The sequence below is a fragment of the Sorex fumeus genome, unplaced genomic scaffold (genome assembly GCF_029834395.1).
Source record: "Sorex fumeus unplaced genomic scaffold, SorFum_2.1 ptg000003l, whole genome shotgun sequence".
NCBI classification, from domain to species: Eukaryota; Metazoa; Chordata; class Mammalia; order Eulipotyphla; family Soricidae; genus Sorex; species Sorex fumeus.
The window spans coordinates 5,232,539-5,249,629 of record NW_026606060.1 but is presented as its reverse complement, the minus strand read 5'-3'; the positions used below and the strand labels follow the sequence as shown (position 1 = coordinate 5,249,629).

The 17,091-nt window shown below is 56.7% G+C and overlaps 1 protein-coding gene across 1 annotated transcript in view; it reads left to right on the top strand.

Moving 5' to 3' along the window:
- The window catches only part of EPAS1 (endothelial PAS domain protein 1), a 90,882-nt gene extending 76,438 nt beyond the window's left edge, over nucleotides 1-14,444 (top strand). The window contains exons 8-16 of the mRNA XM_056114777.1: nucleotides 4,805-4,952; nucleotides 5,373-5,590; nucleotides 6,654-6,844; nucleotides 7,268-7,378; nucleotides 9,261-9,751; nucleotides 10,472-10,598; nucleotides 10,692-10,800; nucleotides 10,890-11,066; nucleotides 12,132-14,444. Of these exons, the coding sequence (XP_055970752.1) occupies nucleotides 4,805-4,952; nucleotides 5,373-5,590; nucleotides 6,654-6,844; nucleotides 7,268-7,378; nucleotides 9,261-9,751; nucleotides 10,472-10,598; nucleotides 10,692-10,800; nucleotides 10,890-11,066; nucleotides 12,132-12,283 (1,724 nt within the window). The 3' untranslated portion in view covers nucleotides 12,284-14,444. The remainder of the gene's footprint in view (nucleotides 1-4,804; nucleotides 4,953-5,372; nucleotides 5,591-6,653; nucleotides 6,845-7,267; nucleotides 7,379-9,260; nucleotides 9,752-10,471; nucleotides 10,599-10,691; nucleotides 10,801-10,889; nucleotides 11,067-12,131) is intronic.
- The last annotated feature ends 2,647 nt before the right edge of the window (nucleotides 14,445-17,091 follow it).

The window sequence follows — 17,091 nt, the reverse complement described above, 5'->3', positions numbered from 1 at the left end:
CTAGATGGTCCCCCAAGCACAGCCAGGAGTGATTCCTGAGTGTAAAGCCAGGAGTAACCCTTGAGCATTACTGAGTATGCCCCAAACACTCCCCAAACTTAATAAAATAATTTAATAAAATAATTTAAAAGTAGATAAGATAAAAGATTCTCAATGAACCTGCTGGATTTAGGTTTCCAGAATTAGAAATGGCTTGGCAGTGAAGGGAAAGAAAGCATAGCTGTTTGTCCAATGTTCCTAAATCCATGCATCCAGGCATGTATCCATTCGTCTGTCCATCCATCCATCCATCCATCACAAGATTAGGACAATTGAAGCTCAGAGCAGCTAACGTATTTTCAGCTTCATGTGCTCCCTGGGAACACAATTTCTGTTCTATTCTGGAGTGAGATCTTCTCCTTTTCTGTTTGGTTTCTCTGTTTCTTCCTCACAACTTTGGACTTTGACCAAACGATACAGCAGAGCCCTTAAGGATATCTGTAAGAAGTCTCTCTTTGTACTTACTATTAAAAAAATAGCAAAGAACAACCCAGATTTAGGACTCAGGGGTGGAGGTGGGACCTGGAAGGCCTAATCTGGCCCAGCTTTGAAACCGGGGGTTAGAATTTGAAGCTCCACTCTGGGATTTCCCATGCTTTTCTGGCCCATTGGGAGAGTTCCTGCACCCAAAGTTAGCCTGACCCTGGCACTCAGGAACCTGGGCTCGGGCCCAGCCACTATCTGAGTCTCTGGCTCCAGTGCTTGTTGGAGAAACGTCCCTTCTCAAAAAAGCGTGAGTCCAAACAAGAGACAATAGGGAAAAGTTCTAGAAGTTCTTGGAGGACAGTATTGTCCATTGTCTTCTTGGCTGGGAAAGTGGAGGGAACTGCCGTTTCAGGAACAAACACAATGACTTCTCACTAGGCACAAGAAAAAGGACATTTCCCCTCCTTCTCAGTCTCTGATACACTAAAAAAGAACTGGGGTAAAGAGTTTTCCTATGAGCTTTCTGTTGACTCCAGAGGAAATGTGTGTGTGTGTGTGTGTGTGTGTGTGTGTGTGTGTGTGTGTGTGTCTGTGTCTGTGTCTGTGTACTATTTGAAGCTATGAATTTAAGCATTAGACCTAAGAGTAATTAACAACTTGAACTCTCTTCTTCCCTCCCTCATGCCTGAAAAACTTGCCCCCAGCCAGGAAGCCCTCATCCAGCGAAGGGAAAGCCAGCTGAGTTAAAAATCGGGTTAATTCAGCTAAGACAGAAACCCCTTTCTGTGCCTATGCCAGCCTGCCTTCCCGCACCCTTTCACATTCTCATCTCGTTCACGGGATCCCATTCTCATCTCGCTCTCTGGGCACACGCACTGACTCTCACACTGGACAGGAAAGAGGCCGGGGTTGAGGCTAGTCCAGACTGACAGAAGCAGCTCAAACTTAGGCACCTGTGTGTGTCCCCTGGAGATGACTGGGGAAACTCTGTCCTTAAGCCAGATTTGGAGGGTTGAAAGCCATCGTTTCCCAATGGATTAGTAATTTATAGCTACTGTCCTAGAATCGAGGTTGGAAGGGGGGTGACGGGGTTGGCTTCTTTTTGTTGTGTGAGGACATTATGTGCTCTTAGGAAAACAAGATTAAAGGCCATCAAAAGCCTGCCTGCTCCTTACAAGCGAGCAGGCCCCCAACCCAAACTGGCATTAATGAGCAGATGACTAGAAAGCAGGTGTAATTACACTCTGCTGACAGAACCGGCCCTCATCTGCAGCTCTGGAAATGCAGTTAAAACCTTTGCTCGCTGAATGGCTCGATCAAAAAGAGTAAGAGTGCTGAATTCTGCCCACATTAGGGACTCGCTAAATAAGTTAACTCCAAGCTCTTAATATTGCGCAGGAATCATTTCCCTGCTGAAAAGGAGCCTGGGTAGTCTGCACAGGGACGGGGCCCTGGGGGCAGCCGCTAGGGGTGGCAGCATGGTGAGTTGTGGCAGAGAAGGAGCCTGAGTTTATCCTCCAGAACTGCTAGGCTTTGAGCCTGTCATCTGGTCCAATATGTCATGGCAAAGCCCAGTTCCTCTGCCCGGAGTCTTCCTCACAGTAGAGGCAGATGAGCACGCTCTTTTCCTGTAGCACAGTATGTTCTTACCAAAATGAGATTGAGGGGCTGGAGAGCTAGTCTGGAGGGGAGGTCACTTGCCCTGCATATAAACGGCCCTGAAGCAATTCCCAGCATCTGGTTCCCTGAGCACTGCCAGGCATAGGCCCTGAGCACTCTTGGGTGTGACCCAGAAACCAAACGGAACTGAAAATCTAACTTGCCTCATTCGGCAGTTTCTTAGAAATGTGTGGTCAGCATGTCCCCCCTGCCGTGTCCTGCGGGCTGTGCCCGTAGTGTGCCTGCACAGAGACGCACACGGCAGGTGGAGACACTTCCTCAGGACACCAGACTGGAAGTCATGTGAGCCCCCCATGGGTGTTGAGGGGAGAAGCCCAGGCAGGGCCCCCTAGAGGTGACCCTGTAGTGAGAAGCAGCCAGCCAGGGACAGCAGAACCCAGGCCGAGTGCCTAGGGGGGACTCCACCTAGGGAAGGTGCAGAAAAGATTGTCGCGGCAGAAACAGTATTTCTCGGGAATGGTGTGGGTCAGGGGCGGTGCTGGGGGGAAATCAGAGCTGGGAAGCAGGAGGAATCTAGGAGCTGGGGTGACGAGAAACCCAAACCTTCGATTGTGGCATGGGTTACGTGCTCGTGGGTGGGTTAAAGCTCATCGATGGTGCATATTTTATTTTTTATTGAAGTTAAATGGTACCTCAATGAAGTTGTGTGTGTGTAGGGAGACAAGGTGGGGGTGGGGTGGAGGGGCTTGGCCGCTGCTGCCGGTGCTCAGGAATTGCTTCTAGCCTGGTACTCAGGTGTCATTCCCAGCCATGCTTGGAGGACCAGGCTCTGCCAAGGATCCATTCCAGGCCCTGCACATGCTCTGCGTGTACTCCAGCCCTTCAAGCTTTCGTCCCAGCCCCAAAGTTGGTTTTTCTGAAAGAAATGAAAACCAGACCTATCAAGCTTTGATTTGATTGGGACTCTAACCCTGTCCACTGTTTCCACTCAGAGAGCTTTTCGGCCTATCAATTCATTGCTCTAAGCCTGGTTTCTCCAGAAACCAAACTGATCTTACGATAGACAGCCCCCGCGATGCTGCCTGTTCAGTGTGATGGCGATGCTGCCCATCCTTATCCGTAATCCAGGCACCAGGCACTGATTAGTGCTTGGTGGCAAGGAATTCATCCCCTGGGTCTGCTCCAGGGGTTCTGCAAAGCACCATGCCCACGTAAGATGCGGCACTTCCTGTGCCTCCAGGGTGCTCATTACATTTTTGAGGAACCAGGGGCTGGAGCGATAACACAGCAGGTAGGGCATTTGCCTTGCACGCAGTTCGACCTGGGTTCGATTCCCAGCATCCCATATGGTCCCCTGTGCACCTCCAGGAGTAATTCCTGAGTGCATGAGCCAGCAGTAAGCCCCTGTGCATTGCTGGGTGTGATCCAAAAAGAAAAAAACACACAAATTGTGAAGGGCAACAGACAGCTTGTGTGTGAACCAGCTTGCACACTCAGCCCCACAGGAATGGTGATGAGATCCTCCACCTGCAGAGAGTCGGGTTTTCTCCTGCAGAGCCCCCCTGCTTCAGAGCTGTGTCCTGTGGGCCTGGGTTTGTGCGTGGTGTGTCAGCAGCTGCCAGAGAAGAGGTAGCTGCTGCTCTCCAGCATCTGTCAGTGACACAGTGACGTCTAGCCGGCATCTTTGTGGCTGGTAAACTTGGCAGGCAGACTGGTTCTCTGTTTAGAGAGTTTTGGTAGTGATGCCTGGTGGCAGGCTTTGGTCACTGGTGTGCTCAATGCCCCGTTTCACGGTGGAAGAAACCACAGTGAGAATCTTCCTGGCCAAGCTGATCTCTTCATCATGCTTTTTTTGCTACTCTTCTGAGCTGGGATTCTGAATTGAACAGATTCCTAAAGAAAGGAAAGGAAAAGTTCAGGAAATCACCAGGAATTCTAACATTATTATCCTTTCAAGTAAAGGGTGTATAAATTTCATGGGAGCAGCTGGGTCACTCTGTCTGAAGGGTGAGGACATGCTGGGCACTGAGACCCCTTCCCCAGTGTTTGCAATCTAGCAGAGCCATCTGGAAAGCGGAAGGAGTCCCAGGCTGGCAGCTGCTCTGGTGGCCAGGTTAGGGGGATGAAGGGCTCACCGCAGCCTTTCAAATGCCATGATCTGAGCTGGAGTCACAGCACAGCTAGGAGGGCACCTGCCCGGCACGTGGCCAACCCTGCTCAATCCCCAGCACCATCTAAGGCCCTCTGAGCATCGTCAGGAGTGAGCCCTGAGCACACATTCAGCAGCAATGACGGGGCGGGGGGGGGGGGGGGGAGGGTGGGGGGGAACGGCCTATCCAGGGTTGCCAGGGGACCTACTGGGCTCAGCCTTCCTCAGCAAAAATACAAAGAAAACTAAGTTTGACAGAGGAGGGGGTGGCTCCCACAACTACCCCCAGGCCCGTCAAGCGGGGGGCTGGGAGTGGGCACTGCCCGCTCTGCTTGAGGCTCTGCTCACCCCTGAGCCTGGGTTCTGCCAGCCTCCCTCCCTGGGTGCCCTGCCCGGATTATAACAGAGGGTCGGGCAGGTCTTGTGCCCACTTTCCCCATCCTCAAAGTCCGGGTGTCCAGTCCCGCCTGTCCTCAACTGCCCCTGTGCGTGCGGGTGTCTGCCCTCATACAGGTGCTCACACCCCCTCACCCATGTCCTCCTGACTCAAACTTTGCTTTGCCGCCCCAGTGTGCACCAAGGGCCAGGTGGTCAGTGGCCAGTACCGCATGCTGGCGAAGCACGGGGGCTACGTGTGGCTGGAGACCCAGGGCACCGTCATCTACAACCCGCGCAACCTGCAGCCCCAGTGCATCATGTGTGTCAACTACGTCCTGAGGTGAGGTGGGGCGGGAGGCAGTATGGAGGGGGTGTGGTGTGGAGGGGCTCGCTGCATGTGGCGTGGCATCCAGCTCCCAGGCACGGGCAGCGGGTCCAGGGGAGGCGGAGGCTCTCGCCACGGTGCTCTCACATTGCCTATCCCGCGTAGAAGTTAAGGAGCAGGGCAGTACTGACCGGAGCCCGGCTGCATCCTTGGCACACATCCCCTCGGTGGGGGTGGCATCCCCGCCCGATGCTCCTTTGTCAGGTGTTTCTGAGTGGGGAGGAGGCCCGAGGACGGCCCATGGAGACCCTCCATGCCTCCACTGTGGGCTTCACCGCACGTCCCAGGACTGGTCTGAGAGGGCTCGTGGGCAGCTGGGACTCTGGGGGCTCGGGCTGGAGTGGCGACCGGTCTCAGTGTCCTCTGTCCCACTAGCGACATCGAGAAGAACGACGTGGTGTTCTCCATGGACCAGACCGAGTCCCTGTTCAAGCCCCACCTGATGGACATGAGCGGCATCTTTGACGGCAGCAGCGGGGAGGTGGGCAGGGTGGACAAGAGCAACTTCCTGTTCACCAAGCTGAAGGAGGAGCCCGAGGAGCTGGCCCAGCTGGCCCCCACTGCCGGAGACACCATCATTTCTCTGGACTTCGGTGGGTGCTCAGCCACTCCGGAGTCCCGGAAGGCCTTGGAGGGAGTGGGATGAGGGTGCTGGTGCCGGCCTTCCTGTCTATAGCTGTCCCTGAACCTACCCTAAGTGCTGGGCCATCCTGGGTCAGGGCCAGTCTCTGGTCTTGGCTGGGCAGGTGCGGCATCCCTACAGCCACTGCCCTTACAAGGCACCACCTCCCTGAGCAAAGTGTCCGGCCCCCGCAGTGTGAGGCCTGGTTGGGGTCAGCAGTCAGCTGGCACCCACTTCCCAGCCCTGTCCCCGGGTCTCGAAGGACAGGTTGTGTAGATGGGGGAAAGCATGTTAGGAAATCAAGTGCCAGGACACAGGATGGGGCAAGCTGCAGGCTCACATTCCCCACTCGTCTGCACTGCTCAGACAAACCGATGCCAGTGTGGGCCACCTGCGGTGCACATGCGGATGTGGTCTAACGAACCCATCTGGCAGCAGTGGAGTCAATGTGTGAAAAGCATCTGCCTGTCCCATGGGAGTGAGCTCATGCATCCCTGGGCTCAGACCCTCTCCACAGTGCATTCTGGAAGCATCCTGGGGTAGTTTCTCCCTCCTTTCCCCACCTCACCCTGCAGCCCCCTGTGTCCACAGCCCGGGGATCAGGAGGCGGTAGCCATGCCTCAGTGCCTCTGAGGGGTATGTGAGAGAGCTTGGGACCAGCTTTAGTTCCCGCATGGTTCTGACCAACTCCGTACTCGGGGAGGGAACCGAGCTCATGTATACAGCACTGGTCTCAGCTGCCCACCCACCTCCACCCCGAGGGTCCTTTCCAAGGCCCACCGCCCGCTTTTCCCCACTGGCCCTCCTTAGCTGCACTCTGGATGGCTCCTCACTGGACAGTGACGCCTGAGCCACTGATAGGTGAAGCGCTCCAGGAGGACGCACCCTTGAAGGCCCAGTGAAAGGGGCCTGTGTCCTGGCCAGCCCCCCGACGTGCTTCCAGACCCTCAGCTCTTCTGTCCTCGGAGTCCCTGTCTCGTGGGGCCGAGCCCAGCAGTGGGTGCTATGGATCGGGCTCTTTCTTGTCTTCCCAGGAAACCAGAACTTTGAGGAGTCCTCAAGCTACGGCAAGGCCGTCCTGCCCCCTGCACAGCCATGGGCTGCAGAGCTGAGGGGCCACGGCACCCAGAGTGAGGCTGGCGGGCTGCCCGCCTTCACCGTGCCCCAGACGGCTGCCCAGGGCAGCACCACACCCAGCGCCAGCAGCAGCAGCAGCTGCTCCACGGTGAGTCGACCCCGGCAGAGAATTCTTTGGGGCTGCTCTTCCTGGCCAGGTGGGAACACTATGTCTACCCCTCCCAGAGCCCCCGAGGCTGGGATGGCCCGCGGTCTACTGACTGTAAGCCCCCCAAAGAGGCGAGTTGAATGTACAGAGCATGGTAGTCTCAGCAATGCCCCGGGCAGCAGACTGAGCCAGCAGCGAGTGATCCCATGCTCTCCCAAGATGGGGCATTGGATCCTGCAGGGTTGAGGGAGATAAATCAGCCTCGTCCCCATAGTTTGTGAGGAGCTGGTGCGCTGAAAAGACCTGTTTGGGAGAATGAACTTCCGTCTGCTAGGTCAAAAAAAAATGTATTTCTTCTTCTGTCTTGGACTTTGGGGGAGACCAGTGCCACACTGTTAACTCGGTCACCCTCCCGGCCCCCAGCCCAGCAGCCCTGGAGACTATTACACAGCTCTGGACAATGATCTGAAGATTGAAGTGATCGAGAAGCTCTTTGCCATGGACACCGAGGCAAAGGACCCCTGCAGCACCCAGGTGGGTGGTCGTGAAGATGGCAGGGAAGTGGGTGCATGGAAACAGCTTCATCCCTGCATGTAGAACCCAACAGGGTGCCTGGCCCAAGCCATGCTCCCTAAATGGATGTCAAGAGTGGTCACACGGGGGCTGGAGCAATAGCACAGCGGGTAGGGTGTTTGCCTTGCATGTGGCCAACCCGGGTTTGATTCCCAGCATCCCGTATGGTCCCCGAGCACCGCCAGTAGTAATTCCTGAGTGCAGAGCCTGGAGTAACCCCTGCACATCACCAAAAAGCAAAAAAAAAAAAAAAACTAAAAAAAAAAAAAGAATGGTCACACCATGTCTGCTTGCCTGTGTCCAATCCAGTTCTGTCACTTGTCACTCTTTTTCCCTCCTTATGGAGATACTTTCCTTAGAGCTCATGAAAACCAATGACTCAACATCAAGGTAGACCAACCTTTAAAGAGCCGATCCAGGGCTGAAGAGATAATACGGAGGGTAGGACATGTGCCTTGCACGTGGCTGACCCAGGTTTGATCCCCAGCACCGCATATGGTGCCCTGAACCAGGAGGAATCCCTGAGCACCGAACTAAGAGTAAACCCTGAGCACTGCTGGTGTGGCCCAAAAACAAAACAAAATTTTGGAAAACCAAAAATAATATCAAGCATATCCAGGGTGAGAGAGAGAGAATGAAAGGGTGAAGGACTTTCCCTGCAGGCAGGCAGCTCCTGTTCCATCTCTGGCACTGCAGACGGTCCCCCAAGCACCTTGGATAGGACCCAGCCACAACCGCCACCCACCCACCCAAAGCACATATCCAGATGTATAAGCACGGGGAGGAATTACTTCCTTCCCGTTCTCATCTTGGAGGTCTTTGAAATAGCTGTTTTAACAAAGTGCCTGTGAAACGGGAACTTCCAGGGCAAGGAAGACCGTGTAGCTGGTTGGGTACTGGAGAGTGACTCCTGAGCACAGTGCCAGAAATAAGCCCTGGGCACCGCTGAATGTGGCCCAAACACACAGACGGAAGTCACACATTTTTATTAATTATTAAAAAAAGAACAAAAATGACACTTGAGACAAGATTTTTTCCCCCCTTCTGACATCAAGCCTTCAGGAACATATTTATTCCACTGGCCACATCTTCTCCAAACCGTAGACTGACATGGGTGGGTGGGTACATGCCTGACAAAACCCAAAACAAAATCCCCCCTTCCCCATTCTCCTCAGAGTGCGCTGAATGTCCCAGGGTTAGCCTAGCCCCCCGCGTGTGCGGTTTGCAAGTCCCTCCCCGCTTCCGCCCTCCTCTCCCCTTCAGCTTCTGGGGTGCGTGAGTCAGATTATCAAGGCCGAGCGGGTGCGTGGCGGGCCTGTGCCTGCTGGGGAGGTCTTTCTTGGAGCCCCTCTCTGTCCTGGAAGGCGAGTGCTGACCGGAAGTAGTTTCCCTCCATGGCCCGGGGCTGGCCGGCACTCTGGATGCTGTCCACAACCGCTCTGAGCACAGCCAAAGGAGGGGGAGGAGCCCTGAACTGCCCTTGACTCTGAGGGCTCATGCAACGCAGGGCCGAGGGCTGGAGGAGGGCTGCAGGCAGGGGGGCCTTGTGGGCTGACCCGGGTTGGACAGGAGAAAGTGGAGTTTGGGTGGAGAGGAGAGCCCTTTGAGTAAGGGGGTCAATATCTGGCAAGGACGAGTGTGTGTGTGTGTGTGTGTGTGTGTGTGTGTGTGTGTGTATGCATGTGTGTGCGTGTTTGTGCGTGTGTGCGTATGCATGCGTGTGTGTATGTGCGCGCACACCAGCACACCTGCAAGGCCCCAGGGCATCCCCAAGGCCTCAGGGCACAGTAGGGGTTGCCTCTGCTCAGCTGCCCCCCGATGCCCACTGCACCTTCTCTTGCAGACCGATTTCAATGAGCTGGACCTGGAGACGCTGGCCCCCTACATCCCCATGGACGGGGAGGACTTCCAGCTCAGCCCCATCTGCCCCGAGGAGAGGCTCTTGCCAGAGACGCCCCAGCCCACCCCCCAGCCTTGCTTCAGCACCATGACGAGCATCTTCCAGCCCCTGGCCCCGGGTGCCTCGTCCGGCCCCTTCCTCCTGGATAAGTATCAGCAGCAGTTGGAGAGCAAGAAGACAGAGCCTGAGCACCGGCCCATGTCCTCCATCTTCTTCGACGCAGGGAGCAAAGTGTCTCTGCCGCCGTGCTATGGCCAGGCCAGCACTCCCCTCTCCTCCATGGGGGGCAGGTCCAACACACAATGGCCCCCTGACCCGCCATTACAGTTTGGGCCCACCAAGTGGCCGGTGGGTGCTCAGCACGCTGAGTCCTTGGGGGCTGCACATTCGGGACCCCCGGGCGCCTCACCGCACCTCTCCATGCTGAAGAAGAGGTAAGAGCCAGGGGCCCTTGGCTGCTTTGGCCAAACCGGGGGTGGGGGGTGGGGATGGGGAGAGTGGGCAGGGCCCACTCAGTGGGGGACACGGCCAGGACCGCACTGTCAGACAGTCTGCTTAGGCCCCTTGGACTCAGCCACTGGGATTTTGGGGAGTCAGTAACCTGGGAGGGACATTTGGCCAGGGTGGAAAGTCTGGGGGCCACTTCTGAGAAGACCCAGGACAGACGGGGGCGCAGGGGGGGAATGGCCAGGCAGAACTCAATCTCTCTAACATCGTTGAGGGCACCAGCAGCCGAGCCCCAAGCGTGCCCAAGTGCCCGTTGGTGGCTTCACTCACGGCTAAGAAGTGGCCAACATCTTCCCGGCCCCATGGCCCCCAGTGAGCCATGTTTCCACCATGGGGCGCTGTCCATGGCGTGTGTGTCCCACGGCAGGGCCCTGGGCTCAACGGGGAGCAGTCGGGACAGGGGAGGGGGATCAGGAGGACCCTGGAGACCACGGCTGCCCTGAGTGGAGGTCAGGTGCAGGGCCCTGGGTGCCGGCCTTTGGCCCCTCCTGAGGGGAGAGAACCAAGCACGAGGGCACAGCGCAGGCCTGGACTTCTGACTTCGCACTCTGGTAGACCCCCAGAGATGGGGCTGGGCTGGGCGGGGAGCTGTTGGCTGCCGGGCATGGTGCCAGTGCCCCTCCCGACCGCCATCCTGGGCCTGGCAGGTCTGCCAAGGGCTTCGGGCTGCAGGGCCCCGACGTGCTCAGCCCGGCCGTGCTGGCCCTGTCCAACAAGCTGAAGCTGAAGCGGCAGCTGGAGTACGAGGAGCAGCTCTTCCCGGACCTGGGCGGGGTGAGTCTCTCCCCACCGTCTCTGGGGGCCTTCCCGGGGGGCCCACAGGGGGGTGGGGGGCTGTGATGGTGACCGGTGCCCCTCCCCGTGCAGGGCGACCCGCCGGGCCCCAGCACTGCCCCTCACTTGATGTGGAAGAGGATGAAGGGTCTGGGGGCCCCTCTGGTGCCTGACAAGCCAGTGAGAGCGAGCACGGCCGATGGTGAGCCACGGGGCAAGAGGGGGCATCCCGGGGAGACAACCCCACCTGCCCAGCCGTCCCGGGCCTCACGCCCCTGGCCCATCTTTCAGATGAGTTCAGCCAGAATCCCATGAGGGGTCTCGGGCAGCCCCTCAGACACCTGCTGCCGCCACAGCCCCCGTCGGCCGCTGTGAGCCCTGCCGGCAACGCCAAGAGAGGCTTCCCTTCAGCGTGCTGTGTGCCCGCCTACCAGGACTATGGCCTGCCGTCCACTCACAAGGCATCAGGTGAGCACCCGGGGAAGGAGGCAAAACTAGACCCCGAGCAGGCCTGAGCCGGTCACTGACCCATTTCTCTCTCGTGGCTGCCTGATTCCCTGGTGGCGCAGTTCCAAGACTTGGAACAGTTGCTGAGCGTGAGCTGCGGGGGCATCCCCCCGCCCACCCCCCGGCCCTGAGTTAGCCACCTTGTCAGCCTTAGATGTCATCACGCAGAGGTCTGGGGGCCTGAGAGCACATCAGGCGTTTGCCTGACAAGTGGCCACACATGGCTCAGCTCCTGGCAAGGTACCACCCGTGGCCGGGGTCACAGCAGGAGCGACCCCCGAGCACAGCACTAGGAGTGAGTCCTCAGCACCGTCAGGCTGACCCAGAGGCCAGTAACAACAACAAAACACATCGCCGCCACCACCCCCTCCCCGCCCCTCAGGGCAGGGAGATATGCCCGCGCCACCTCTGGACAGGGGTCCCCCGTGCTCCCTGGGAATGGCCTGAGGCGCATCGGGCTCTGCACCCTGCTGGCTCGGAGACCGACCCAGAGTCGGGGATGCAGACCCATGGGAGGCCCAGTTCTTCCTGTGACCACGTCATGTCTGGGTGGGGAGGGGGTTCTAAGTGGTGGCTGATGGGGTGGGAGCAGAGGAACAGAGGACACAGTCATAGGGCGGCAGCGCAGCCCTCACTCAATGGCGTCTTCAGCGAGGCCATCCCAGAGCTCTGGGTCCGCCCTTGCAGGGGACGATGGTTTCAGCCTTCCCTGAGGCCAGTGGCGTGAGCCTGGCTGTGCGTGGTGCATGTTGCAGGCATGCAAGCCATCTCCCCACCCTCCCCCTTCTGCTCCGGCCCCTGCTCTGCCTCCCTGGGAATCCCACCGCTTCTTCCTTCCCTGCCTCCCGACCCCCCCAGGAGGCAGCTGCCACCACCTGCTCCCTCCGCCCAGGGAGGGAAGGGAGAGGGGCCACTCTGCAGCCACAGGAGGCGACCGTGAGGACATGCGGTGACCCCAGGGGCCGCCCCGCTGCTTCTCCGAAGTTTGGCTGTGGGTTTAACCTGGGCTTCCTCTTGTCCCTGCAGGTATGGCCAGCCGGCTGCTCGGGTCCTCCTTCGAGCCCTACCTGCTGCCCGAATTGACCAGATATGACTGTGAGGTGAACGTGCCCGTGCCGGGCAGCTCCACACTCCTGCAGGGCGGGGACCTCCTCCGGGCCCTGGACCAGGCCACCTGAGCCAGGGCCCCCGCCCTGCAGGCACCCCTGCACGCAGTGCCACCAGCTTCACTCTCTGCATCTGTTTTTGCAACTAGGTAAATCTAACACCAGCCCATTTACCAGATGTACTTACCTGGCCCGCCCGCCGCGCGCCACGGAGCAGCCTCTGTCCGGAGACGCGCTTAATCACCCACAACTCACAAATACATAGTGGTTCGACCCGCTCCATCTGGCTTTGGTTCATGAGGATGTTTTGAAATTTCATAAGAATTTCCCCCTTGCCCCCCCCACCATGTCAGTTACTTCTAATTTATATTATTCAAAGGAGCCTCTCTCTCTCTCTCTCTCTCTGTCACACACGCTACCCACACTTCACAGGGTTGCTGTATAGTGGTTCACCTTGGAAAGCTTCGGCTTGATATAACGAAAACGATGGTTGCCAAAGAGAAACAGTCACCCCTGCTTTTCCCCCAAGCTTGACTCCCGGCCTGCTCTTCTCCAGTTCTCCTCCTCCGTTCCTTTCGGAGAACACAGATCACCATACTGTAAATGTCCATCTGTTTCCTCTCTTAAGCCCACTCTGCTCAAATTTGGGTGTGACTCTTGGGGGCAAAAAAGAAATGCTGAAGCTGCCGTGTCTGTGGTTTTTTGGGCAAGTTGCAGAGTGCCTCCCCCCGCAGCCCCATACCCAGGGCCCCTCCACCAGTGGATTTTTTTTTATTCTTACTCAAAAGCATAACAGTTTTTTAAAAACAACATTTATATCTGGGTTAAGTGTTTATCGTATTCTATGGGTACTTTGTAATATCTGAAAACGTAGAAAGGGAAGTGGAATCCTGCTCACACAATCACTTTAAGCTCTTGTTGGGCGCTGTCCGTCCGCTCTGCCCCGCGCGGCTGGCGAACCCGGTCCCCCACAGGCCTTCCTGGCACGGGGACTCTGTGCTCTGGGATACGCCTCGTCATGGCGAACAATCCGGGAGGTGGGGTCATGAAGTGGGCGCGTGGCGAGCTGTCTTCTCCTCGTGTTCTATATGTATTATGTATGTATGTATGTATGTATGTATTATTGCCGCCAAGAGGGCGTGATGGCATGTCATGGGGTCAGGGGCGGGGTGGGGCGGGGTGGGGGGAGAACGCCCAGGGAGGGGAAGTGCTTTGACTTTTCTTGGGGTTTCGTTGCTGGCCCTTCAAGTGCACTGAGCTAGGTGTGTCTAATGGTCTTTTCACGTGGCACATTGGGATATTTCTGGAAGCTCCCGTGCGATGGTTTCGATGGGAGTTCACGGAAGAAAGTGAGGGTTTAGGAACAGGGTGGAGATCCAGCCATGTCCGCTCGGCTCTCTGCCTGGGGGGACGCAGAGCTGGATGCAGAGGGCGCCCGCCAGGGGGAGGGGGCCGGGCCTCAGCCAGCCCCGCCCCGCCCCTGCATCCCCGCCTCTCAGCCTACTGTAGGGTGCCCTGCAGGGCCAAGGTGCAGTGGCCCCACTGGGGACAGGCCCTTCCCAGTCCTGTCACTTGAAGTGACTTATATAGGTAGGAGCACTGAAAACTGAGTGTTCTCAGAGCACTTTGTAACTCACCGGGTAAGAGGGACATTACCTTTTGGTTTTTAAATACCAATCATGTGGAACTTTGGGTTTTTAAATACCAATCTTGTGGAACTTTCTATCATGGGTACAAAGAAGTTTCTAGAAACACACACACACACACACACACACACACACACACACACAACATAGCAGGCCAAGAATTTGATAAGCCCTGGATAGACTCGTTACCAAAAAAAAAAAAATTAAACAGAAGGTTGGTTTTTTGAAACAGCTAAACGGTGTGAGAAAGATGACCTGTCACTCTTGTCCAGACACAAGTGCAGCAGCCGCGGCTTTGCGCCCACGCAGCTGGGGCGGGAGGGCACGACTCAAGGCTTCGGACGTGAAACGCTGGTGTTTGATCCCTGTGTGTGTGGCCTCAGCATAAAGGGCATTTACCCTTGCAGTTTTACTAAAACTTCTGAAAACTCTTCTGAGCTTCATATTAACCTTACCTGTCAACATAATGATTTTATGAACATTATTATATTGTCGAATTCCTACTGACATCGTAACTATCTGGGAGCTTAACTTTATAAGGAAATGTATTTTGACACTGATATCTTATTAAAGTATTCTGATTCCAACCCTGCTGGTAGTTCTTGTTCGCTGTGGGGTTATGTCGTGTGGAGTGGCACCTGGGGGCACCCCCGATGTTGTGGCCGTGCGTGTGGGCTGTGCCACAGGAATCACATAGTCGGACCCTGACCGAGGAAACAGAGGTGGGGGGAACCGAGAGCCTGCAGTGAGCGGGAGAGCCACGGGCACAACCCAGGCCATGGAGTGGGGACCACATCTCCCCCAGTTGCACGAAAATTCAGAGTGATCCTTCCAACCCAAAAGGTGACCTTTGCCCAGTGACTTCCTGTCCCCAGCCTTCCCACGTGGGCCCTGCCCCCGTGTCACCTCACAGGCCTCCGCCCTTCTCAACTCGTCCCTCAAGGCACTCTCAGTTCTTCCAGAATGATTGTGATCACAGGGTCATCGTCATTTATTCAAAATATTTCTTTGAACTCCGTGGCCTCGATGGGAACTGCTCGGCCTCACGGTGACCTCAGTGAAGTCTAAATCAGTTCCTGTGCTTCTAGACTGAACTTTCCTTGCCTTCCCAGGACCCAGGAGAAGAGGTTTTGAAGTGTTCCCCTAAACATACACACGGGGTTGTTGACTCACTAGAAGAAACAAAAACCATGGCCAACGGCTCAGTCCCTCAGGGAGCTGGTACCATGAGTCCAGCCCATATTTCCCCAGATACATATATATACACACATCTGGGCCCACATTTCCTCAGACACACACACACATACCATGCACACACACAGACACACACACAGACACACAGACACACACACACACACCTGGGTCCACCTGTAAGCAAACACATATAACTGGGTCCACATTTCCTCAGACATACACCTGGTCCCACATCTGCATACACACACACACACACACACACACACACACACACACACACACCCCTGGGTCCACATATAAGCAAACACATACACCTGGATCCACATTTCCTCAGACACACACCTGGTCCCACATTTACACACACACACACACACACACACACACACACACACACAAACACCATCTGAACACTAAGCTTCAAAGTCCCTGGGTGTGCAGATGAGCTTGAATTGGCCCATACTCTTGATGAGCCCTCTGCTGCTTCACAGGAGGCCTTAGGGGGTCCAGAAACAGCCAGGAGAGACCCCCTGACTGGGACACTCCCCACAAGAACTGGGAGGGAAGCAGGGGGAAAGCTGAGGGCCGTGGGGGCGAGGGCAGCGCTCCAGAGTACACTTGAACTGGGGTGGGGGCTGGAGGGAGGCAAGGCAGACACAGGGTGGGCGGGGGCGGGGGTGGGGGGACAGGGTCTAGACCCCCTAGGCCTTGCAGGGGACTAGGCTGAAAAAGAAGCCGGTATTAAAAGGTACGTTGTGCAGTTCACGTCATTCTATTGCTATGAAATCCTAAAAAAGAGAAGAAAAAAAAGAAAAACGTAGACTCATGAACCAGATCAATGGTCGCTAAGGATTAGGGATGTCGGGAGACTTGCTGGCTGCTTCACGGCCTTTCTGGACTTCTCTGGAAGATGACCATCTTATCAGCTACCAGAATCTACATTGGTAAAAAGTCAGGGAGGTGCACAGCAGGGAAAAACATTTTGCTGGGTGTGATGTGAAAACTGAAAAATAAAGGCCACAGTATGGGGGCTGAAGGTAGCTGGAATCAGGGGAGAAGCAACCCCCAGGTCATGACAGACTCGGGTGTTGTTGGGTTTGGCTAGGAGGTGGGGGTGGCTGGGAATGGTGGGGGGAGGGTTGGTGGCGGAGGTCAGAGGTCGAGGAGAGAGACCTGTGGGCTGCAAACTAAGACCAGCAGCAGGAGGAGAGTGGAAGGCCATGCGGGGGGCTTGAGGAGGAAGGACAGACTCCCCAACCCCTGGGAGGATTCCGTGGACCGCCAGCCCTCCAGATAACACCCAAAGGTGAGAATCTCTTCTGCCACCTCTGGGTCCTCACACAGAGCCTGCGACTCTGATGAGAAGGGACCACCTGAAGGGCATCAGAGCTGTAGAACATGAGGAAGGATCCGGAGGGGACTTGGGGGTGGGCGGGGGCTGACACTCCAATGTGTGGCACAGGAAGGGCCTCTGCGTCTGCCCTGTCGGGAGAGGTGAGAGCCCCCTGGGGCCTCGTGGAGGTGTGGGCTGGAAGCTGGAGGTGGGGCAGGGCCCCTCGGGGCGCGTCCTGGGCCTCCAGCGGGGCAGCGCCTGCCCTCATCACACTGGCATGCCCTGGACCTGGGGAGTGGGCGGGGCGGGGCGCCAGGGCCGCTCCACCCTCTCTGTCTCCTTGTAAAACCCCGGGGACTCGCGGGGCAAGAAGGTGATGGGGACCCTGTCCTGAAACGAAGGACCATGCATAATGTCCACTCCTCATCTGGGAGGGTGCTCCAACAGCTGAGCGTGTCCTGGTTGGGGTGGGGTGACTGGGGGCGCTCTCCAAGGTTAAGGCGGGGCCCCAAGGAGTCGTATCCTGGTGGGGGCTGTGATGCAGAAGGTCAACAGGCCTGGACGCCCAGACGGGGATGCGGACCCAGGGGCCGGGTGCTGACCGCTGCCTCATAGGTGAGGATGAGGGCGGTCCAACCCGAGTGGGCTCTGTCTGCCTTCGTTCTCACTGGCTTGTGTGGGGATTTACCCACATTCCCACCAGCGAAAAT